Below are 26,154 nucleotides of genomic sequence, written 5' to 3' on the forward strand. Positions count from 1 at the left end.
TTCTGATGGAATTTTCGATTGAATGGACATATTTGTATCAACCTGGAATGAATTAATCATTTTATGGGTGAACACCCTACTAGCTAGCTTTCAGCTGACTGGTGTAAGCTAGCTACAAAGGCTAGCTGCTGGACTTTGTACAAGCGAGCTAACGTTAGCTAGGTAACATTAGCTAGTTGTCTACATAGCTAATTAAACTATCTGTTGGCATTTATTGATTAACCTCAGCTTGAATACCACCATATAGCTAGCTCTATACAGTAGCCTAAGTTTGTTCGCATTAGGGCTGTCCCCAACAAAAAAATGAATTGGTCAACATACATTTGTCTCAATCGATTGGTTGAAATTTTCAAACGTGTATTTTTTCATATATAGACACACCCTATGTGTTTTAATAAAATCAACTAGGCTATATACAGTTGAAGTCGGAGGTTTACATACACCTTAGCCAAATACATTTAAACTCAGTTTTTCACAATTCCTGACATTTAATCCTAGTAAAAATTCACTGTCTTAGGTCAGTTAGGGTCACCACTTTATTTTAAGAATGTGAAATGTCAGAATAATAGTACAGATAATGATTTATTGCAGCTTTTATTTCTTTCATCACATTCCCAGTGGGTCAGAAGTTTACATACACTCAATTAGTATTTGGTAGCATTGCCTTTAAATTGTTTAACTTGGGTCAAATGTTTCAGGTAGCCTTTCACAAGCTTCCAACAATAAGTTGGGTGAACTTTGGCCCATTCCTCCTGACAGAGCTGGTGTAACTGAGTCAGGTTTGTAGGCCTCCTTGCTCGCACACGCTTTTTCAGTTCTGCCCACACATTGCAAGCAACCCCCTTTTTCCTCCAAACATAACAACGGTCATTATGTCCAAACAGTTCTATTTTTGTTTCATCAGACCAGAGGACATTTCTCCAAAAAGTACGAACTTTGACCCCATGTGCAGTTGCAAACCGTAGTCTGGCTTTTTTATGGTGGTTTTGGCTCCTGAGTGGCGCAGTGGTCTAAGGCACTGCATCGCAGTGCTAACTGTGCCACTAGAGATCCTGGTTCGAATCCAGGCTCTGTCGTAGCCGGCCGTGACCGGGAGACTCATGGGCGGCGCACAATTGGCCCAGCGTCGTCCAGGGTAGGGGAGGGAATGGCCGGCAGGGATGTAGCTCAGTTGATAGAGCATGGCGTTTGCAACGCCAGGGTTGTGGGTTTGATTACCACGGGGGGCCAGTATAAAAAAGAAAAAAAGATTAAAAAAAAGATTTAAAAAAGATTTAAAAAAGAAAAAAAAATTAAAATAAAAAGGTATTCACTAACTGTAAGTCGCTCTGGATAAGAGCGTCTGCTAAATGACGTAAATGTAATGTAAATGTAAATGTTTTGGAGAAGTGGCTTCTTCCTTATTGAGCGGCCTTTCAGGTTATGTCAATATAGGACTTGTTTTGCTGTGGATATAGATACTTTTGTACCCGTTTCCTCCAGCATCTTCACAAGGTCCTTTGGTGTTGTTCTGGGATTGATTTGCACTTTTCGCACCAAAGTACATTCATCTCTAGGAGACAGAATGCGTCTCCTTCCTGAGCGGCATGACAGCTGCGTGGTCCCATGGTGTTTATAATAGCGTACTATTGTTTGTACAGATGAATGTGGTACCTTCAGGCATTTGGAAATTGCTCCCAAGGATGAACCAGACTTGTGGAGGTCTACAAAATCTTTTTCTGAGGTCTTGGCTGATTTCTTTTGATTTTCCCATGATGTCAAGCAAAGAGGCACTGAGTTTGAAGGTAGGCCTTGAAATACATCCACAGGTACACCTCCAGTTGACTCAAATGATGTCAATTAGCCTATCAGAAGCTTCTAAAGCCATGACATCATTTTCTGGAATTTTCCAAGCTGTTTAAAGGCACAGTATGTAAACTTCTGCCCCACTGGAATTGTGATACAGTGAAATAATCTGTCTGTAAACAATTGTTGGAAAAATTACTTGTGTCGTGCACAAAGTAGATGTCCTAACCGACTTGCCAAAACTATAGTTTGTTAACAAGAAATTTGTGGAGTGATTGAAAAACAAGTTTTAATGACTCCAACCTATGTGTATGTAAACTTCCGACTGCATTGAGCTTCTCTGATGCTTTAAGCACACTGTTTGATGAACTAAGTCACAAATGACTTTTGCGGGAGCTAGAGACAGGGTTCGCACAAGGTGCTGAATTTGGCACTCTGAAATTAAAGTACTGGAATACCTTGAAAATCAGACATTTTCTCAAGTTGGTACTTGAAAAGTACTTGAATTAAAATGAGAGGAGAACAGAAAATGATCAAATATGTTAATATGAAAAATATTAGAAAAATGTATTGGTCTTGCAAATTAATTTCCAATTAATTTACAGAACTGACTGATTAGGCGCCACCAAATGTCACATCGATAGCTAAAATGCGGGGCAAATGCAGATGAAATCCTGCCTGGCAGGATATTGATGTTTATGAATGGGTTTTGCCAGACCCAACTCTAACCCCCCCCCCCCAAATTGTAAAGTGGTTATCCCACTGGCTATAGGGTGAACGTACCAATTTGTGAGTCGCTCTGGCTAAGAGCGTCTGCTAAATGACGTTAATGTGCCCTTGAGCAAGGCACTTGACCCTAATTGCTCCTGTAAGTCGCTCTGGTTAAGAGCGTCTGCTAAATGACTAAAATGTAAATGTAAATGTAAAAATGGGATGTAGTGGAGGGTAAACGCACATAAATGCCGTTTACGCACCTTTTAAATTTGTGATATAGCTTTAACTCACCTTTTTATTTTGTTAATTAGCATTTACCCACTTATTATTTGCGTTCCCAGCATTGACCAATGCTCAGAAGGCTTCTTGATCTGTGTTCTAATCGTGCCTACCTCTGTGAACGAGTGGAATCATGAATGATTCATGTATGCTTGTTATGTTTGCATTCTCCCCCAGATTTGCCTTGTTAGCAGTGCATTCATTCACCACTCTGTCCAACGGGAAACTCTGCCCACGACATAGGCTGAGAGGTGAAACGAACTACCTCAGCCCAGACCTACAGTGGCAAGTTAAAGAGAGACACCGCTGACAGTGGGAATTCTTTTAACATCCCTCGACTCCTGCCGTGTCAACAGACATCCCCCAAACAAACGCCCCCTGACTCTTGGAGAGTGAGTGTACAACTGGTAAATAGTCACTGATATTTCAGTCAGATGTCTAGCTAGCTAGGTAGCTTAAGGGCTCTGGCTATTAGCTAGCTATAACTAGCTGGCTAGAAGGATAAAGTTAGAAGCTAAAGTTGAATGGAGCCTGACCTCAGCAGGAGCAGTTGACTGAAATTAAGCTAGCTATAATCAAAAGATGTTCGCATTAGTGGGCGCTAGTGAGCAAGCCATGGAGTAGGTCACATTTTTCCGAGCTCCTGCTGAAATTGCATTTATTTAATACTTTCTTTGCGCATTGACCCAAAAAGAACTAGGAAAAACACCCTTTGAATGACATGCTTTACTTTGTTCAACTTTTATATTGGTTTTAATGCGTAAATGGCACATAACCTGCAAAAGTTCAGCGGAGTCACTGACAAAAGAGAAAACACTAGGCCCAAGACGAGGAGCTCGAGTTCTTCAACAAGTGGGAGCAGCGGCTCCTCTCCTCAGCTTGGCGAAAAAATGAACACAGAGGATTTGAAGGCCGAGATTCTTGCTGCCCTTAGAGTGGACATTTAATCTATACTCAAGTCAGAACTCAAGGAAGCGATCAGTGAGGACTTTAATTTTATTAAGAGTTACAAGCATTCAAGAATGAACTCGCAAAGCATACAGCAATGGTTCGTACTGAACTGGATACAGTTAAAAAACTGTCTCCGACATGGAACAAGGCTTGTCAACATGCTCAGACGACACGACTACGCTACAAACCACGGTTAAGAAGCTCGAAACTGATGTGGCTAGCATCAATGCATACATTTACAAGGTTATATGCGAAGATCCAATATCAGGATCATGGGGATAGCTGAGGACCCGGGCTCAAGTTCTACTTCATCATTCTCAAAGTTATTGAAGGAAGCCCTCAAATTGGATGAAGTCATCCTTGTAGACCGCTCACATCGGGGCTCTGAAGCAAGAAAGCCTGGCGGAAAACCTTGCGTCATTGTGGCTAAACTACACTACTATCAGGATTGTATTGATGTTCTTCAGCGTGCCAGAGAATTTGGCCCAGTTTTATGCAACGGAGCACCCATCTCTATCTTCCCAGACTATGTCCCCAGCGTTGCTCGTGACAGTGCCGCTTTCAACGATGTCAAGAGTCTGCTCCGTGGACGGACCGACGTTTGGTATGGTATGGCTTTTCCTGCCCGGCTCTGTATAACATACAACGCCACCGAGAAAGAGTTCCAAGACCCCCATTAGGCGATGGCCTTCGTAAGGCGAACATTCTACCGAGGTCGGACAAAGCAAATGGCTGCATGTTCACCTATTTGGCGATTAGGGTAATGGACGAATGTGTCTACCACTGCAGACTCAGTCTCTCTTTTGTAGATACTGTATAGCGTTGCCAGTGGTATCAGTTGATATTGTTATTACAGTGAGGGAAAAAAGTATTTGATTTTGTACGTGCGCCCACTGACAAAGACATGATCAGTCTATAATTTTAATGGTAGGTTTATTTGAACAGTGAGAGACAGAATAACAACAACAAAATCTAGAAAAACGCATGTCAAAAATGTTATCAATTGATTTGCATTTTAATGAGGGAAATAAGTATTTGACCCCTCTGCAAAACATGACTTAGTACTTGGTGGCAAAACCCTTGTTGGCAATAACAGAGGTCAGACGTTCTTGTAGTTGGCCACCAGGTTTGCACACATCTCAGGAGGGATTTTGTCCCACTCCTCTTTGCAGATCTTCTCCAAGTCATTAAGGTTTCGAGCCTGACGTTTGGCAACTCGAACCTTCAGCTCCCTCCACAGATTTTCTATGGGATTAAGGTCTGGAGACTGGCTAGGCCACTCCAGGACCTTAATGTGTTTCTTCTTGAGCCACTCCTTTGTTGCCTTGGCCGTGTGTTTTGGGTCATTGTCATGCTGGAATAACCATCCACAACCCATTTTCAATGCCCTGGCTGAGGGAAGGAGGTTCTCACCCAAGATTTGACAGTACATGGCCCCATCCATCGTCCCTTTGATGCGGTGAAGTTGTCCTGTCCCCTTAGCAGAAAAACACCCCCAAAGCATAATGTTTCCACCTCCATGTTTGACGGTGGGGATGGTGTTCTTGGGGTCAAAGGGAGCATTCCTCCTCCTACAAACACGGCGAGTTGAGTTGATGCCAAAGAGCTCAATTTTGGTCTCATCTGACCACAACACTTTCACCCAGTTCTCCTCTGAATCATTCAGATGTTCATTGGAAAACTTTAGATGGGCCTGTATATGTGCTTTCTTGAGCAAGAGGACCTTGCGGGCGCTGCAGGATTTCAGTCCTTCACGGCGTACTGTGTTACCAATTGTTTTCTTGGTGACTATGGTCCCAGCTGCCTTGAGATCATTGACAAGATCCTCCCGTGTAGTTCTGGGCTGATTCCTCACCATTCTCATGATCATTGCAACTCCACAAGGTGAGATCTTGCATGGAGCCCCAGGCCGAGGGAGATTGACAGGTCTTTTGTGTTTCTTCCATTTGCGAATAATCGCACCAACTGTTGTCACCTTCTCACCAAGCTGCTTGGCGATGGTCTTGTAGCCCATTCCAGCCTTGTGTAGGTCTACAATCTTGTCCCTGACATCCTTGGAGAGCTCTTTGGTCTTGGCCATGGTGGAGAGTTTGGAATCTGATTGATTGATTGCTTCTGTGGACAGGTGTCTTTTATACAGGTAACAAGCTGAGATTAGGAGCACTCCCTTTAAGACTGTGCTCCTAATCTCAGCTCGTTACCTGTATAAAAGACACCTGGGAGCCAGAAATCTTTCTGATTGAGAGGGGGTCAAATAATTATTTCCCTCATTAAAATGCAAATCAATTTATAAAATTTTTGACATGCGTTTTTCTGGATTTTGTTGTTGTTATTCTGTCTCTCACTGTTCAAATAAACCTACCATTAAAATTATAGACTGATCATTTCTTTGTCAGTGGGCAAACGTACAAAATCAGCAGGGGATCAAATACTTTTTTCCCCTCACTGTATTAGGTAACGATAGTGCCTTAGTTCTGGTGAGTCAATTTTAACGTTTTATTTTATTACCATGAAGCTGCTCATTTCTATTTATCGATGGTACCCGTATCCAGGGTAGATAAAGCACAGTTCTATTATTAGGTTACGTCATTTCTTTAAAGACGTTGCTACTAATTTAGTGGTATTGCTATAAGATGTGATTTATAAAACGTTTTATACTTTCTTTTAAAAACAGCCTAATTTTGGGTTGTAAATAAGTATTTCTTCTTTATTCATTATGCACAACTTGTTTTAAATCCTTCACTATTTCAGCTGGGCTCTCTACTCGATAGGTTTAGTTTTTCCCACTACAAGCACATTATGTGTGGATATCTTTGCGTGGGGTTAGCGGTTACCTTGCTCTATTAGGTGACCATGGTGAGTTTCACAACCAAATATATATATGCTATTGCTTGACAAAAAAAAAAAAATGTCGACCAACAGCCTATCAGCCAAACAATCCACCAGTCGACTAATTGGGGTCAGCCCTAGTTCGCATACACTTCTTATGACTGGCAGCATGGTGCAAGCAGCTGTGTTGTTGCCGAGCAACCGACCCGGTTGCTATAGGCCACCAAGTGCGAACCGTCAGTATTTAAATAATATGTGTGAAATGCTTGATAGTGTATGTGATGTAAACAGAGAGGTCTACTTTATTGGGGACCTGAATATTGACTGGTTTTCATCAAGCTGTTCGCTCAAGAGGAAGCTTCTTACTGTAACCAGTTCCTGTAATCTGGTTCAGGTTATTAATCAACCTACCAGGGTGTTTACAAACACTACAGGAACAAGATCATCCACATGTATCCATCACATTTTTACTAATACTGTAGAACTTTGTTCTAAAGCTGTATCCGTACCCATTAGATGCAGTGATCACAATATAGTGGCTATATCCAGGAAAGCCAAAGTTCCAACAGCTGGGCCTAAAATAGTGTATAAGAGATCATACAAAAGATTTTGCTGTGACTCATATGTGGATGACGTAAAAAATATTTGTTGGTCTGATGTGATTAATAAGGAGCATCCAGATGCTGCACTTGATGAATTTATGAAATTGCTTCTCCCAATTATTGATAAACATGCACCTGTTAGGAAACTGACTGTTAGAACTGTTAAGGCTCCATGGATTGATGAGGAATTCAAAAACGGTATGGTTGAAAGAGATGGGGCAAAAGGAGTGGCTAATAAGTCTGGCTGCACATCTGACTGGTTGACTTACTGCAAATTGAGAAATTATGTGACTAAACTCAACAAAAAGAAGAAGAAACTGTATTATGAAGCCAAGATCAATGGAAGAAAACTTTGGAGTATTTTAAATGAAATTATGGGTACAAAGACAAATTCAACTCCATCTTTCATCGAATCAGATGGCTTATTCATCCCAAAACCATTTGATGTTGCCAATTATTTTAATGATTACTTCATTGGCAAAGTGGGCAAACTTAGGCAGGAAATGCCAACAATGAACAGTGAGCCATCGTATTCATGCATAAAAAAACTAATAATGAAAGAAAAGCATTGCAAGTTTGAATTTTGTAAAGTTAGTGTGGGAGAGGTGGAATAATTATTGTTATCGATCAATAATGACAAACCTCCTAGCATTGACAACTTAGATGGAAAGCTACTGAGGATGGTAGCTGACTCTATAGCCACTCCTATCTGTCATATCTTTCATCTGAGCCTAGAGGAAAGTCTTTGTCCTCAGGCCTGGAGGGAAGCCAAAGTAATTCCGCTACCCAAGAATGGTAAAGCGGCCTTTACTGGTTCTAACAGTAGACCTATAAGCTTGCTGCCAGCTCTAAGCAAACTGTTGTAAAAAAAAGTTTTGGACCAAAAACAATGCTATTTCTCTGTAAACAAATTAACAACAGACTTTCAACATGCTTATAGGGAAGGGCACTCAACATGTACTGCACTGACACAAATGACTGATGATTGGTTGAAAGAAATTGATAATAAGAAGATTGTGGGAGATGTACTGTTAGATTTCAGTGCAGCCTTTGATATTATTGACCATAACCTGTTGTTGTTATGGCTTTTCACCCTCTGCCATATCGTGGATTCAGAGCTATCTATCTAATATAACTCAAATAGTTTTCTTTAATGAAAGTTTCTCTAATGTCAAACATGTAAAGTGTGGTGTACCACAGGGCAGCTCTCTAGGCCCTCTACTTTTTTCTATTTTTACCAATGACCTGCCACTGGCATTAAACAAAGCATGTGTGTCCATGTATGCTGATGATTCAACCATATACGCATCAGCAACCACAGCTAATGAAGTCACCGAAACCCTTAACAAAGAGTTGCAGTCTGTTTTGGAATGGGTGGCCACTAATAAACTGGTCCTGAACATCTCTAAAACTAAGCATTGTATTTGGTACAAATCATTCCCTAGGTTCTAGACCTCAGCTGAATCTGGTAATGAATGGTGTGGCTGTTGAACAAGTTGAGGAGACTAAATTACTTGGCGTTACCTTAGATTGTAAACTATCATGGTCAAAACAATATATAGATTCATGGTTGTAAAGATGGGGAGATGTCTGTCCATAATAAAGAGATGCTCTGCTTTTTTGACACCACACTCCAAAAAGCAAGTTCTGCAGGCTCTAGTTTAGTCTAATCTTGATTATTGTCCAGTCGTGTGGTCCAGTGCTGCAAGGAAATACCTAGTTAAGTTGCTGCAGCTGGCCCAAAACAGAGCGGCACGTCTTGCTCTTCATTGTAAATCAGAGGGCTGATATAAATACTATGCATGCCAGTCTCTCTTGGCTAAGAGTTGAGGAGAGACTGACTGCATCACTTCTTTTTATAAGAAACATTCATGTGTTGAAAATCCCAAATTGTTTGCATAGTCAACTTACATACACACTTACCCCACCAGACATGCCACCAGGGGTATTTTCACAGTCCCCAAATCCAGAACAAATTCAAGAAAGCTTACAGTGTTATATAGAGCCATTATTGCATGGAACCTGCTTTCAAAAAACTGATAAATCACAGCACAACGCCTCTCCCCTATTTGACCTAGATAGTTTGTGTGTATGTATTGATATGTAGGCTATGTGTGCCTTTTTTGTCCTTGAGCTGTTCTTGTCTATTAATGTTCTGTATTATGTGATTTATCTGTTTTTTTAAACCAGGTTTTCTGTTCACTTGAGCAATATGAGATGTAACAGAGTTCCATGCAATAATGGCTCTATATAATACTGTACGCTTTCTTGAATTTGTTCTGGATTTGGGGACAGTGAAAAGTTAAGTAAAAAAAAAACCATTTGGGATTTTCAACACATTGTTTCTTATAAAAAGTGTGAAGTGATGCAGTCAGTCTCTCCTAAACTCTTAGCCAAGAGAGACTGGCATGCATAGTATTTAACCACGTGAGTAATCCTGCAGCTTGACAGAGACAAGGTGTTAAAACTACTCTACCACTACCAGAGGAAGGCAGAGACTTAATCACTCGCTTCTTTCTTAATTACCAGAGATTTGTGTGAAAGGTCAGGATGCATCATTTCAAGCTCCTGTTTATTAGTTACTTAATAACCACTTTTGAGAATTGGTTTGCATATTTCATTTCCATCCTAAAAAGGGATTACAACTGTCCCTCTAATTGACACATAGACTGTCACAGGATTAATATTTAATGAAGTGAATGGAAATATCACATTTAAATTAATTATTAGTGGTATGTCCCTTGAGACTTGAAGGATAGACTGTGAGTGATGGGACTCACAAACAGAGAGGGTACTATCAATAGCTTCTTCTATAAACCAGTCAGGAAATCACGCAAACACCACATGGATTTGAGCCTGGGTTGTTCGATTAGCCAACATCAAATAGACATCTATCTCCTGGGCTTTATTCTCCAGCGAGGCGAGAGAGAACACCTGACACACTCTCCAGGAGAAATGCCAAAATGGACATGATTGCAATCAAACTCAAGTGATGTGGAACTCAATACTGCGTCCAAAGTTCAAAGGTAGAAAGCAGCACACAGCTGCTTAATTTAAAGGGAGGGGTTAATGTCAGTCATTGAAGCCTGTCTAGAGGGCGCATACTCAGAGGGAGAGGCTATACGGACACGGCTGGTGCCCAAATTGATGACGTACAGTATGTCGTGTTGCTGAGAGTTGAGTATGGAGACGAATGAATTCGGTTCAGTCAGTCGAGCTGATGATGAGCCCTTCCCAGCTAGCTAGTTTATGCTGGCAACAACAGCAGCATGGCGCTAGTTAAAACTTGTAAAAGAAAGTGATGTTTATTTCAGCGAAGTAGGCCTATTGGTCACCATCTGGATGTCACAGTGACATACCAATTAGCTAACGTAGCGACAAGCCGGTGCGAATTACCAGTACAACAGTGTTGTATCGAGGTGGTTGCCGATGTGAGTTGCTTCCCACTCTGCATTAGTTGTTTCCTACTGGGCAGCTGTAGGCTGTCACATGTTGCTGGCGGTAGCTAACATGGCCAATTTGTACCATCCCACTTGATTTTATTTAGAGTAGGATAGCAGACTATACGAGAAATAACTTGTAACATTGGTAGTAACCATCTGGATGTCACCGTGATACAGCCTACTGCTCAATGGGGAGAGTGTCCTTTGCTCCTGCTTGCCGCAGTATATATCAGGCCAGGGTGACAGCTAAAGCTAATTTATTGTAGTAACTACGGCATTAACATCTACATTTTTGTAAAACAAAAAAACAAACAATTACTCAGATAAGTCCCAACTTCGGCAGACAAGTTTCAAATTCTCGCTGAAGTTTCTAGCCACAAGCATTAACTAGCTAGCTGGGAAGGGCTCATCAGGACGACTGACTGAACCGAATTTGTTCATCTCCACTCAACTCTCGCTCTGCGACATTCGTCATCCATTTGGGCACCAGGCATGTCCATATAGCCTTTCCAATGCTCAGGAGAGGGAGAGAACAAGGAAGTCTACAATGTCAGCAAGCAGCAGGATTGTGCTGCACACCATAAGGCAGACATTTTAAGCATGAAAGCAGCATTCTTTAATTTTCTCTCTTTCCCCTGGAAAATGTCACACTCTGTACAGAGGGAAACATCAGAGCATAGCAGCAGAGTCTATGCTGCAAGAGAAGAGAGAGGAACAACTGCTGTGAGAGAAGGAAAAATTACTAAAAGAGCGAATAAGAAGATATAGATGGTGGAGAAAAGGGTGGAGGAAGAGAAGGAGGAAGAGGTGGAAGATGGAGGAAGAGACTTGACAGTGGTGGAAAAAAAGGACTCTAACCTGCAGTACTTATATATAGCTTGGCAGGCCCTGTCCTGGCCGTTCTGCCGCCCTAGGCAGACAAAACAAATTGCCGCCCTCCTCCCACGCAAAACTAGAATAGTGTAGCCTACACTGTTGGCCCGCAATGGGATTTTATGAATGCCCATCCATGTGGTAAGCCTACCGTTTGTAAAACAGGCAGTTGCATTAGGTTTATTAGTCCTGATTCCTGTGACTACTCATTTTGGCTATTTAAGCTCTGCATCAACTACCCAACTTTATCAGGAGTTATCATGAGCCTACAGTACCTTCAGAAAGTATTCACACACCTTGACAGGCGTCCTTCTTAACTCAGTTGCCGAAGAGGAAGGAAACCGGTCAGGGATTTCACCATGAGGCCAATGGTGAGTTTAATGGCTGTGATATGAGAGAACTGAGGATGGATCAACAACATTGTAGTTACTCCACTATACTAACCTAATTGACGGAGTGAAAGAAGGAAGCCTGTACAGAATACAAATATTCCAAAACATGCATCCTGTGTGCAACGAGGCACTAAAGTAATACTGCAAAAAATGTGGAAAAGCAATTAACTTTTTGTCCTGAATACAAAGTGTTATGTTTGGGGCAAATCCAACAGAACACATCACTGAGTACCACTCTTCATATTTTCAAGCATGGTGGTAGCTGCATCATCTTATGGGTATGCTTGTATATGGGTATGCTTATCATCGGCAAGGACTACGATGTTTTTTAGGATAAAAATTAATGGAATAGAGCTAAGTACTGGCAAAATCCTAGAGGAAAACCTGGTTCTGTCTGCTTTCCAACAGACACTGGGAGACAAATTCACTTTTCAGCAGGACAATAACCTAAAACACAAGGCCAAATATACACTGAGTGTACAAAACATTAGGAACACCATTATATTAAGTTGCACCCCCCTTTGTCCTCAGAACAGCCTCAGTTCATCGGGGCATGGACTCTACAAGCTGGCCCATGTTGTCTCCAATGCTTCCCAAAGTTGTGTCAAGTTGGCTGGATGTCTTTTGGGTGGTGGACCATTCTTGATACACACTGGAAACTGTTGAGCGTAAAAAACCCAGCAGCGTTTCAGTTCTTGACACACTCAAACCGGTGCGCCTGGCACCTACTACCATACCCTGTTCAAAGGCACTTAAATATTTTGCCCTTCCCATTCACCCTCTTAATGGCACACATACACAATCCATGTCTCAATTGTCTCAAGGCTTAAAAATCCTTCTTTAACCTGTCTCCTCCCCTTCATTTACACTGATTGAAGTGGATTTAACAAGTGACATCAATAAGGTATCATAGCTTTCATCTAGATTCACCTGGTCAGTCTATGTCATGGAAAGATCAGGTGTTCCTAATGTTTTGTATATTCAGTGTACACTGGAGTTGCTTACCAAGACAACATTGAATGTTCCTGAGTGGCCTAGTTACAGTTTTGACTTAAATTGGCTTCAAAATCTATGGCAAGACTTCAAAATGGCTGTCTAGCAATGATCAACAACCAACTTGACACAGCTTGAATAATTAAAAAAAGAATAATGTGCAAATATTGTACAATCCAGTTGTCCAAAAGCATGTTTTCACTTTGTCATTATGGGGTACTGTGTGTAGATGGGTGAGATTTTTTTTGTTTGAATTCAGGCTGTAACAACAAAATGTGGAATAAGTCAAGGGGTATGAATACTTTCTTAAGGCACTGTATTTGCAAAGAGAATCCATGTGTTTACACAGCGGGAAATGCAGAAGTATTTTATTTTTCGCTATTATACAGCTTGTCATAAATTTACGAATACAAACTTGAAATCACTGATTATAATGACAATTTGCCCACAGGGTGAAACTCCCGGACAGCAGTTGTGAGTAGCTTGATTTTTCATTCCATATTCTCCATTTTACTTGGACCTGTCCAGTTTTAGGATTTATTGTTTGATATAGGATATATTGGATATAGGATATATTGTTGATATATATTGTTAATATACAGTACCAGCCAAAAGTTTGGACATTCAAGGGTTTTTCTTAATTTTTACTATTTGCTGGTGACACTGGTCTGTGATTTCTTTAGAATTCAAGGCACACTTAACCAGCATGGCTACCACAGCATTCTGCAGCGATACGCCATCCCGTCTTGTTTGCGCTTAGTGGGACTATCATTTGTTTTTCAACAGGACAATGACCCAACACACCTCCAGGCTGTGTAAGGGCTATTTTACCAAGAAGGAGAGTGATGGAGTGCTGCATCAGATGACCTGGCCACCCCAATCACCCGACCTCAACCCAATTGAGAGGGTTTGGGATGAGTTGGACCGCAGAGTGAAGGAAAAGCAGCCAACAAGTGCTGAGTATATGTGGGAACTCCTTCAAGACGGTTGGAAAAGCATTCGAGGTGAAGCTGGTTTAGAGAATGCCAAGAGTGTGCAAAGCTGTCATGAAAACAAAGGGTGGCTACTTTGGTTACTACATGATTCCATATGTGTTCTTTCATAGTTTTGATGTCTTCACTATTATTCTACAATGTAGAAAATAGTAAAAATAAAGAAAAACCCTTGAATGAGTAGGTGTGTCCAAACTTTTGACTGGTACTGTATACATTGTTGATATATGTCTTATTCACATTGAAGCACATTTTTTATTTGATTGAGTGCCAGGTTAGGCTATTGATCAGAGAAGCGTGCATGATGTAACAAGTGTGTCTCATGACAGGCTACAGAAAACGCCACATACCCATTCTACCCTAGGCTATAGGCTACATGATCTATGTTAGATTCTTTTTTGACGAAACAATGATGGAACGCCGCAGTGGTGCGTCTCTCCAACAGCACCATAGAGAGGCGCACTGGGCATGGACAAGCTAAATATTTTGCGCCCCTGCCTTTGACAAAGTGGGCACTGCTTATCACAGGGCGGTATCAGCGCTCACCTAAATAGCCCATATGCCAATGGGTGAGAGAAATTGTCATTGGTTTTTTGGGCAGAATTATGTGAGGTGTTTTGTGTTGACTTGGTCAGTTTAGCTTGGAAATTGCCGCCCTCGTCAATCTGCCGCGCTAGGCGGCTGCCTAATCCTGCCTAATGGGCTGGCTGGCCCTGTAGCTTGGTTCTATCAATTACAAGGACTGTAAACTGCACAGGATGCCCTGGAGAAAGAAAGCGGTGGTGAGAGCTGATACATAAAACAGCAGTTGTTCATTATAATGAGGAGAGGTAACTAGCTGCTGGCTTTGCGTCGCTGGATGCCCTGGAGCTCAGAGCTACAGAGTAGCATCATCAGGTTGAACCCAGACACAATGGTAATGAGAAGCCAGGCACAAACAGAATATGGAAGTGAAGCTCTGAAACGAAAGGCTATATATAGCCCCTATCTGAGCTGCTGCCACACTAACACATTAGCGTACCACACACGTCTACTGTAACTCCCAGTCCTCTCTGCCGCACATGGGCTTTACATTAGATTACTGGTGGAAAGAGGAGCTTTCAGCCCCATATTGCTAGGAATTGTCTATAAGAAAGAACATCCTCAGCTTAATAATAATATAATATAATAATATAATAATACAATAATAATAGCTTAAGTAGGCTCAGCTCCAAAGCAATGTTTTCTGGTGGTGGATGAGGTGACTCCCCACCTTGCAATGTAAACCACATTGAACACTCATGCAAATTAATAACACATACAGTAGTACAGACAGGACAAACAGGCAGACAGACATGCACACATACATCTAATCGCATCTAATAGCGTAGCGTACCAGGTTGACACTCACCTTCTTGGTGAAGTCCATAGCTCTGAGGATGGACAGGTTGAGAGTCTCCAGGGAGGCCAGTACACCCTCATAGTCACCCATGTGTTTGACAAAGTAGTCTCGAAGGACAGGGGAGAGGACAGAGGTAAGAGGGTTACACACTAGAGCCGACCGATATATCGGTTCACCGATATTATCGGCTGATATTGGCCTTTTACCGCTATCAGACGATAATTCCACCAATAACCGGTATTCAATAAATAGGATGAAAAAAGGGACTCTCATGCTTATCTGAACACTTGCGGCCATTCTCATGATGTGTCATTATTGTCACAATGTATGAAATCAACATTTGAAGCATAGTTATTGGACAATTGCTGTTTTGGGTGGTAATTTATGAGAATTCAGTGTGGAAAAATGACACTTTTTCATTTCCCCGCTCTAAAATAGTATATCGGCAGATACAGTGGGGAGAACAATTGTCCTGTAGCCCATCCCAACCTTGTGCAGGTCTACAATTTTAACCCTGATGTCCTTACACAGCGCTCTGGTCTTGGCCATTGTGGAGAGGTTGGAGTCTGTTTGATTGAGTGTGTGGACAGGTGTCTTTTATACAGGTAACGAGTTCAAACAGGTGCAGTTAATACAGGTAATGAGTGGAGAACAGGAGGGCTTCTTAAAGAAAAACTAATAGGTCTGTGAGAGCCGGAATTCTTACTGGTTGTTAGGTGATCAAATACTTATGTCATGCAATAAAATGCAAATTAATTACTTAAAAATCATACAATGTGATTTTCTGGATTTTTGTTTTAGATTCCGTCTCTCACAGTTGAAGTGTACCTATGATAAAAATTACAGACCTCTACATGCTTTGTAAGTAGGAAAACCTGCAAAATCGGCAGTGTATCAAATACTTGTTCTCCCCACTGTATATCGTTAAGTTTTGTCCCCCCCAAAAATCTTAATTGTATTGGACCCAAAAGAACATATAGGTCGGACTCTAGTACACACACATACACATGCATACAGGAACGCACACACTTAGGGGACTACCGACTAGCTATGTGATAAATAAATTCTTCACTTGAATGCTACAAAATCAGATATTCTACTGGGAAGTTTGGGATTAGTGTGAAGCCAGAAAACTATACATGGCATATTGACTTCACAGATTGATTTGGTCATACATTCACATATACAATACATCCAAAGACACACACAAACACATGTAAGGCTCACAGATACACACACAGATGAATCTGTTAATACTTACCACAGAGTTCCTTAGTGTCAACATTACTAACACACCACAGGTTAGTTAGGAGCAGCATCGGGAGAGAGGGAAGAGGCAGTGGGAGAATGCGGTAAGAAACACAGGAAAGGCTGGCATGCAACACAACATGATCTATAACCATCTATATCTATACTACTCCATCAGGGGGGAGCAGTAGGTCCACAATAATTTGACAAGACCCTAACTTAAATCAGAAGCGTATCTGTTCTCATGAATTCAGCTTCAGGTCACTCAATCTTTATTCATTTTGTATCTTATTATTCACTGGCTGCTACAAATCACTGATTAGAAGTCTCTACAAAGGCGGAGTGTGGGAACCAGATTGATGAGGAGCAGGAATAAGGAAAACAGTTCATCTTTGCTTGCTGTGGTCTGGGCAGTCGATAAATCAGATTGACGTTAAATAGCAAAAGTTTACATTGTAATTTAAAGTTTTAAACAGGCCAATCAAGTATCTCCCAACAGTAACTGGTTATATTGCTGAGTAACGGTGAAGGGAAAGAAAACCTTCGAATAAAATCTAAATATTTATTACATAAAAAGCATTTAGTCATGATTAAAGAGAAATTGAGTGGAACTATATATTTTTCAATCAATATTCTAATGAGTGAATGCATTTAGTGTCTGAAAATAACAAGATTGATGACATGGATGGCCAGGAGTACTGTACAATGCCATCCAGAATGACAGTGAAAGAAGGTGAAAGAGAAAAAGGGAGAGAGGGAGGAGATAAGAGGAGAGACCACAGGTAACACAGGAACTGGAGGACTGCCCTTAATCCGCAATTCTTTCATCATACTCTCTCTCTTCCCTGGTGTTTCATCTTTCTCTTTATCATTCTCATTTTCTCTTCTGAATCTAGAGGTGTCATCAACAAAGGCCTGTCAGCTAAAGGTCACACCAAATCCATATAAAAAGATCTTGAAAAACTGGATGTGACATTTATGAGTATAGATAAATTGTATACTTTGCAAGCAAACACACACACACACACACACACCGTCTCAGACTAGTGACATGTCCTCCTAAATGTAACACACTTTATTTGAACAGTCTTGATCATAACTAGAAAGCAGATCATGATCTACAGTGCATTTGGAAAGCATTCAGACCCCTTGACTTTTTCCACATTTTGTTATGTTACAGCCTTATTCTAAAATTGATTAAATTACTTTTTTTCCATATCAATCTACACAAAATACCCCATAATGACAAAACGAAAACAGGTTTTTAGAAATTTTTGCACATTTATTAAAAATAAAAAACAGAAATACCTTATTTACATAAGTATTCAGGCACTTTGCTATGAGACTCGAAATTGAGCTCAGGTGTATCCTGTTTCCATTGATCATCTTTGAGATGTGTCTACAACTAGATTGGTGTCCACCTGTGCTAAATTCAATTGACCTGACATGATTGACACCTGTCTATGTTGAGGCACAGATCTGGGGAAGGGCACCAAAACATTTTTTGCAGCATTGAAGGTCCCCAAGAACACAATGGTCTCCATCATTCTTAAATAGAAAAAGTTTAGAACCATCAAGACCTTCCTTGAGCTGGCCGCCCGGACAAACAGAGCAATCAAGGGAGAAGGGCCTTGGTCAGGGAGGTGACCAAGAACCCGATGGTCACTCTGACAGAGCTCTAGAGTTCCTCTGTGGAGACGGAAGAACAACCAGCTCTGCAGCACTCCACCATTCAGGCCTTTATGGTAGAGTGGCCAGACAGAAGCCACTCCTCAGTAAAAGGCACATGGCAGCCCGCTTGGAGTTTGCCAAAAGGCACCTAAAGGAATCTCAGACCATGCGAAACAAGATTCTCTGGTCTGATGAAACCAAGATTGAACTCTTTGGCCTGAATGCCAAGCGTCACATCTGAAGGAAACCTGGCACCATCCCTACGGTGAAACATGGTGGGGATAGCATCATGCTGTGGGGATATTTTTCAGCGGCAGGGACTGGGAGACTAATCAGGGTCGAGGGAAAGATTAACAGAGCAAAGTACAGAAAGATCCTTGATGATCACCTGCTCCAGAGCGCTCAGGACCTCAGACTGGGGCAAAGGTTCACCTTCCAACAGGACAACGACCCTAAGCACACAGCCAAGACAACGCAGGAGTGGCTTCGGGACAAGTCTCTGAATGTCCTTGAGTGGTCCAGCCAGAGCCCAGACTTGAACCCGATCGAACATCTCTGGAGAGACCTGAAAATAGCTGTGCAGTGACACTCCCCATCCAACCTGACAGAGCTTGAAAGGATCTGCAGAGAAGAATGGGAGAAACTCAAATACAGGTATGCCAAGCTTGTAGCGTCATACTTAAGAAGACTCAAGGCTGTAATGGCTGGCAAAGGTGCTTCAACAAAGTACTGAGTAAAGGGTCTGAATACTTATGTAAATATGATATTTCCATTTTTTTTTTTTTATACATTTGCAAACATTACTGCACACCTGTTTTTGCTTTTGCTTTGCATTCCACCCTACTACTGTCAACCCTGTTCTATTCCTTTTTACCTCTCATTTCCTCTCCTCTCTGTTCCCTCCCCTCCTCCCTTCTGCTCCCTGCTAAGGCATACTTCACTTCTGGCTGTGCTGGTTCATTATTTAATGAGAGGGAGGCACTAGACCTGGAGAACAGGGACTTGAGCTCAGCAGCTGCACGCGTCCTCTCTTTTACATAATTCAATCTGAAATGTGATTAAAGACAATGCACACAGTGTAGCAGCCTGACACTGAGAGGGGAGAAATGTGGCAAAATACACACAGGCAGGGCTGGCCTACTAAACAGTATATATATATATATATATATATATATATATATATATATACATATACAGTGGGGAGAACAAGTATTTGATACACTGCCGATTTTGCAGGTTTTCCTACTTACAAAGCATGTAGAGGTCTGTAATTTTTATCATAGGTACACTTCAACTGTGAGAGACGGAATCTAAAAGCCACTCCAGGACCTTGATAAAAATTACAAAAATCCAGAAAATCACATTGTATGATTTTTAAGTAACTAATTTGCATTTTATTGCATGACATAAGTATTTGATCACCTACCAACCAGTAAGAATTCCAGCTCTCACAGACCTGTTAGTTTTTCTTTAAGAAGCCCTCCTGTTCTCCACTCATTACCTGTAGTAACTGCACCTGTTTGAACTCGTTACCTGTATAAAAGACACCTGTCCACACACTCAATCAAACAGACTCCAACCTCTCCACAATGGCCAAGACCAGAGAGCTGTGTAAGGACATCAGGGATAAAATTGTAGACCTGCACAAGGCTGTGATAGGCTACAGGACAATAGGCAAGCAGCTTGGTGAGAAGGCAACAACTGTTGGCGCAATTATTAGAAAATGGAAGAAGTTCAAGATGACAGTCAATCACCCTCGGTCTGGGGCTCCATGCAAGATCTCACCTCGTGGGGCATCAATGATCATGAGGAAGGTGAGGATCAGCCCAGAACTACATGGCAGGACCTGGTCAATGACCTGAAGAGAGCTGGGACCACAGTCTCAAAGAAAACCATTAGTAACACACTACGCCGTCATGGATTAAAATCCTGCAGCGCACGCAAGGTCCCCCTGCTCAAGCCAGCGCATGTCCAGGCCCGTCTGAAGTTTGCCAATGACCATCTGGATGATCCAGAGGAGGAATGGGAGAAGGTCATGTGGTCTGATGAGATAAAAATAGAGCTTTTTGGTCTAAACTCCACTTGCCGTGTTTGGAGGAAGAAGAAGGATGAGTACAACCACAAGAACACCATCCCAACCATGAAGCATGGAGATGGAAACATCATTCTTTGGGGATGCTTTTCTGCAAAGGGGACAGGACGACTGCACCGTATTGAGGGGAGGATGGATGGGGCCATGTATCGCGAGATCTTGGCCAACAACCTCCTTCCCTCAGTAAGAGCATTGAAGATGGGTCGTGGCTGGGTCTTCCAGCATGACAACGACCTGAAACACACAGCCAGGGCAACTAAGGAGTGGCTCCGTAAGAAGCATCTCAAGGTCCTGGAGTGGTCTAGCCAGTCTCCAGACCTGAACCCAATAGAAAATCTTTGGAGGGAGCTGAAAGTCCGTATTGCCCAGTGACAGCCCCGAAACCTGAAGGATCTGGAGAAGGTCTGTATGGAGGAGTGGGCCAAAATCCCTGCTGCAGTGTGTGCAAACCTGGTCAAGACCTACAGGAAACGTATGATCTCTGTAATTGCAAACAAAGGTTTCTGTACCAAATATTAAGTTCTGCTTTTCTGATGTATCAAATACAATGTGATTTTCTGGATTTTTGTTTTAGATTCCGTCTCTCACAGTTGAAGTGTACCTATGATAAAAATTACAGACCTCTACATGCTTTGTAAGTAGGACAACCTGCAAAATCGGCAGTGTATCAAATACTTGTTCTCCCCACTGTATATACACACACACACACCTGTAGGATAGGCCCATTTGCTCACATATGCAGACGCACACATGCACATCCTCCTTAGCCCTTATGTTAGTGAATAGGCTCCTAGCATGAAAAGAGGGACGTAAAGGTCCTGGGATGTCTCAGCTTTGGACAAGAGTAGACCGAAACTATAGGATGATTTGTGATCATTTCATATATATTCAATGCTATCTCCTCCCTGGGCTCCAGACCCAAATGGTCCAGTCCATACCTCTGCTTCAGCAGTGTGATGATGCTCTCACCTGGTGTTATCGGAGTCAATGGAGTGAAACAGATTCTCCAGCTCCTCCTCATTCAGTGTCCCGTCGGAGAAGAATGCCTGGAACTCGTCCAGAGACAGCTTCCCATCATCTGCAGGAGGAGAGGAGAAGTGGAGACAACCATCAGGTTAACAGCGGATATTAGCCATGCAGCTATACACCATGATCACTGCCATTACCACTAGGCTCATTGTGATTATATGTACAGCGCCAGTGAAAAGTTTGGACACACCTACTCATTCAAGGGTTTTTCTTTATTTTTTACATTGTAGAATAATAGTGAAGACATCAACACTATGAAATAACACATATGGAATCATGTAGTAACCAAAAAAGTGTTAAACAAATCAAAATATATTTGAGATTTGAGATTCTTCAAAGTAGCCACCCTTTGCCTTCATGACAACTTTGCACACTCTTGGCATTCTCTCAACCAGCTTCATAAGGAATGCTTTTCCGACAGTCTTGAAGGAGTTCTCACATATGCTGAGCACTTGTTGGCTGCTTTTCCTTCACTGTGCGGTCCAACTCATCCCAAACCCTCTCAATTGGGTTGAGGTCGGGTGATTGTGGAGGCCAGGTCATCTGATGCAGCACTCCATCACTCTCCTTGGTCAAATAGCCCTTACACAGCCTGGAGCTGTGTTTTGGGTCATTGTCCTGTTGAAAAACAAACGATAATCCCACTAAGCGCAACCCAGATGGGATACCGTATCGCTGCAGAATGCTGTGTTAGCCATGCTGGTTAAGTGTGCCTTGAATTCTAAAGAAATCACTGACAGTGTCACCAGCAAAGCACCTCCACACCATCACACCTCCTCCTCAATGCTTCACGGTGGGAACCACACATGCGGAGGTCATCCGTTTACCTACTCTGCGTCTCACAAAGACACACCAGTTGGAACCAAAAATCTCAAATTTGGACTCATCGGGCCAAATGGACAGATTTCATGTCCATTGCTCGTGTTTCTTGGCCCAAGCAAGTCCATTCTTCTTATTGGTGTCCTTTAGTAGTGGTTTCTTTGCAGCAATGTGACCATGAAGGCCTGATTCACCCAGTCTCCTCTGAACAGTTGATTTTGAGATGTCTGTTACTTGAACTCTGTGAAGCATTTATTTGGGCTGCAATCTGAGGTGCAGTTAACTCTAATGAATGTATCCTCTGCAGCAGAGGTAACTCTGGGTCTTCCTTTCCTGTGGCGGTCCTCATGAGAGCCAGTTTCATCATAGCGCTTGATGGTTTTTGCGACTGCACTTGAAGAAACTTTCAAAGTTCTTGACATTTTCTGGATTGACTGACCTTCATGTCTTAAAGTAATGATGGAGTGTCGTTTCTCTTTGCTTATTTGAGCTGTTCTTGCCATAATATGGACTTGGTCATTTACCAAATAGGGCTATCTTCTGTATACCACCCCTACCTTGTCACAACACAACTGATTGGCTCAAACACATTAAGAAGGAAATCAATTCCACAAATTAACTTTTAACAAGGCACACTTGTTAATTGAAATGCATTCCAGGTGACTGCCTCATGAAGCTGGTTGAGAGTATGCCAAGAGTCTTCTACTTTGAAGAATCTCAAATATAAAATATATTTTGATTTCTTTAACACGTTTTTGGTTACTACATAATTCCATATGTGTTATTTCATAGTTTTGATGTCTTCACTATTATTCTACAATGTAGAAAATAGTAAAAATAAAGAAAACCCTGGAATGAGTAGTTTTGTCCAAACTTGACTGGTACTGTATACGCACATTGATCAATAAGCATGGTCTTTATCATGATATCATCATCGCCATTATCACCAGAATCATTACCAACAATGTCATAATCGCCATAATCATCATCGCCATAATAATGATAGTCATCATTACATTTACATATACATTTACGTCATTTAGCAGACGCTCTTATCCAGAGCGACTTACAAATAGGTGCATTCACCTTATAGCCAGTGGGATAATCACTTTACAATTGTTTTTTATATTATATATTTTTTGAATATTTCTTATTTTTTTATTTTTTATTTTATTTTTTAAATATTTTTTAGTCTTTTGTTTTATTTTATTTTATTTATTTATTAATTTTTTGGGGGGGTAGAAGGATTACTTTATCCTATCCCAGGTATTCCTTAAAGAGGTGGGGTTTCAAATGTCTCCGGAAGGTGGTGAGTGACTCCGCTGTCCTGGCGTCGTGTGGGAGCTTGTTCCACCATTGGGGTGCCAGAGCAGCGAACAGTTTTGACTGGGCTGAGCAGGAACTATGCTTCCACAGAGGTAGGGGAGCCAGCAGGCCAGAGGTGGATGAACGCAATGCCCTCGTTTGGGTGTAGGGACTGATCAGAGCCTGAAGGTACGGAGGTGACGTTCCCCTCACAGCTCCGTAGGCAAGCACCATGGTCTTGTAGCAGATGCGAGCTTCAACTGGAAGCCAGTGGAGTGTGCGGAGGAGCGGGGTGATGTGAGAGAACTTGGGAAGGTTGAACACCAGACGGGCTGCGGCATTCTGGATGAGTTGTAGGGGTTTAATGGCACAGGCAGGGAGCCCAGCCAACAGCGAGTTGCAGGAATCCAGACGGGAGATGACAAGTGCCTGGATTAGGACCTGTGCCGCTTCCTGTGTAAGGCAGGGTCGTACTCTCCGAATGTTGTAGAGCATGAACCTACAGGATCGGGTCACCGCCTTGATGTTAGCGGAGAACGACAGGGTGTTGTCCAGGATCACGCCAAGGCTCTTCGCACTCTGGGAGGAGGACACAACGGAGTTGTCAACCGTGATGGCAAGATCATGGAACAGGCAGTCCTTCCCCGGGAGGAAGAGCAGCTCCGTCTTGCCAAGATTCAGCTTGAGGTGGTGATCCGTCATCCATACTGATATGTCTGCCAGACATGCAGAGATGCGATTCGCCACCTGGTTATCAGAAGGGGGAAAGGAGAAGATTAGTTGTGTGTCGTCAGCGTAGCAATGATAGGAGTGGCCATGTGAGGATATGACAGAGCCAAGTGACTTGGTGTATAACGAGAATAGGAGAGGGCCTAGAACTGAGCCCTGGGGGACACCAGTGGTGAGAGCACGTGGTGCGGAGACAGCTTCTCACCACGCCACTTGGTAGGAGCGACCGGTCAGGTAGGACGCAATCCAAGAGTGAGCCGCGCCGGAGATGCCCAGCTCGGAGAGGGTGGAGAGGAGGATCTGATGGTTCACAGTATCAAAGGCAGCAGACAGGTCTAGAAGGACAAGAGTAGAGGAGAGAGAGTTAGCTTTAGCAGTGCGGAGAGCCTCCATGACACAGAGAAGAGCAGTCTCAGTTGAATGACCAGTCTTGAAACCTGACTGGTTTGGATCAAGAAGGTAATTCTGAGAGAGATAGCAAGAGAGTTGGCTAAAGACGGCACGCTCAATAGTTTTGGAGAGAAAAGAGGGAAGGGATACTGGTCTGTAATTGTTGACATCAGAGGGATCGAGTGTTGGTTTTTTGAGAAGGGGTGCAACTCTCGCTCTCTTGAAGACGGAAGGGACATAGCCAGCGGTCAAGGATGAGTTGATCAGCGAGGTGAGGTAAGGGAGAAGGTCACCGGAGATGGTCTGGAGAAGAGAGGAGGGGATAGGGTCAAGTGGGCAGGTTGTTGGGCGGCCTGCCGTCACAAGTCGCAAGATTTTATCTGGAGAGAGAGGGGAGAAAGAAGTCAAAGCATAGGGTAGGGCAGTGTGAGCAGGACCAGCAGTGTCATTTGACTTAACAAACGAGGATCGGATGTCGTCAACCTTCTTTTCAAAATGGTTGGACGAAGTCATCCACAGAGAGGGAGGATGGGGGGATTCAGCAGGGAGGAGAATGTGGCAAAGAGCTTCCTAGGGTTAGAGGCAGATGCTTGGAATTTAGAGTGGTAGAAAGTGGCCTTAGCAGCAGAAACAGATGAAGAAAATGTAGAGAGGAGGGAGTGAAAAGATGCCAGGTCCGCAGGGGAGTCTAGTTTTCTTCCATTTCCGCTCAGCTGCCCGGAGCTCTGTTCTGTGAGCTCGCAATGAGTCATCAAGCCACGGAGCTGGAGGGGTGGGCGAGCCGGCCGGGAGGATAGGGGACATAGAGAGTCAAAGGATGCAGAAAGGGAGGAGAGGAGGGTTGAGGAGGCAGAATCAGGAGATTGGAGGGAGAAGGATTGAGCAGAGGGAAGAGATGATAGGATGGAAGAGGAGAGAGTAGCGGGAGAGAGAGAGCGAAGGTTGCGACGGCGCATTACCATCTGTGTAGGGGCAGAGTGAGTAGTGTTGGAGGAGAGGGAGAGAGAAAAGGATACAAAGTAGTGGTAGGAGACTTGGAGGGGAGTTGCAGTGAGATTAGTAGAACAACAGCATCTAGTAAAGATGAGGTCAAGCGTATTGCCTGCCTTGTGAGTAGGGGGGGACGGTGAGAGGGTGAGGTCAAAAGAGGAGAGGAGTGGAAAGAAGGAGGCAGAGAGAAATGAGTCAAATGTAGACGTAGGGAGGTTGAAATCCCCCAGAACTGTGAGGGGTGAGCCATCCTCAGGAATGGAACTTATCAAGGCGTCAAGCTCATTGATGAACTCTCCAAGGGAACCTGGAGGGCGATAGATGACAAGGATATTAAGCTTAAATGGGCTAGTGACTGTGACAGCATGGAATTCAAATGAGGAGATAGACAGATGGGTCAGGGGAAAAATTGAGAATGTCCACTTGGGAGAGATGAGGATTCCTGTGCCACCACCCCGCTGACCAGATGCTCTCGGGGTATGCGAGAACACATGGTCAGACGAGGAGAGAGCAGCAGGAGTAGCAGTGTTTTCAGTGGTAATCCATGTTTCCGTCAGCGCCAAGAAGTCGAGGGACTGGAGGGTAGCATAGGCTGAGATTAACTCTGCCTTGTTGACAGCAGAACGGCAGTTCCAGAGGCTGCCTGA

At 42.8% G+C, this 26,154-nt stretch overlaps 1 protein-coding gene across 2 annotated transcripts in view; it reads right to left on the reverse strand.

Moving 5' to 3' along the window:
• LOC121576637 (N-terminal EF-hand calcium-binding protein 2) overlaps positions 1-26,154 on the reverse strand; it is a 160,470-nt gene that overhangs the window by 70,919 nt on the left and 63,397 nt on the right. For both annotated transcript variants that reach the window (XM_041889944.2, XM_041889943.2), the window contains exons 3-5: positions 21,215-21,323; positions 16,496-16,521; positions 15,244-15,341 (exon numbers count right to left, since the gene is read on the reverse strand). In XM_041889944.2, the coding sequence (XP_041745878.1) occupies positions 15,244-15,341; positions 16,496-16,521; positions 21,215-21,323 (233 nt within the window). The remainder of the gene's footprint in view (positions 1-15,243; positions 15,342-16,495; positions 16,522-21,214; positions 21,324-26,154) is intronic.

This window comes from Coregonus clupeaformis, chromosome 11 (genome assembly GCF_020615455.1).
Source record: "Coregonus clupeaformis isolate EN_2021a chromosome 11, ASM2061545v1, whole genome shotgun sequence".
Classification (NCBI taxonomy): domain Eukaryota; kingdom Metazoa; phylum Chordata; class Actinopteri; order Salmoniformes; family Salmonidae; genus Coregonus; species Coregonus clupeaformis.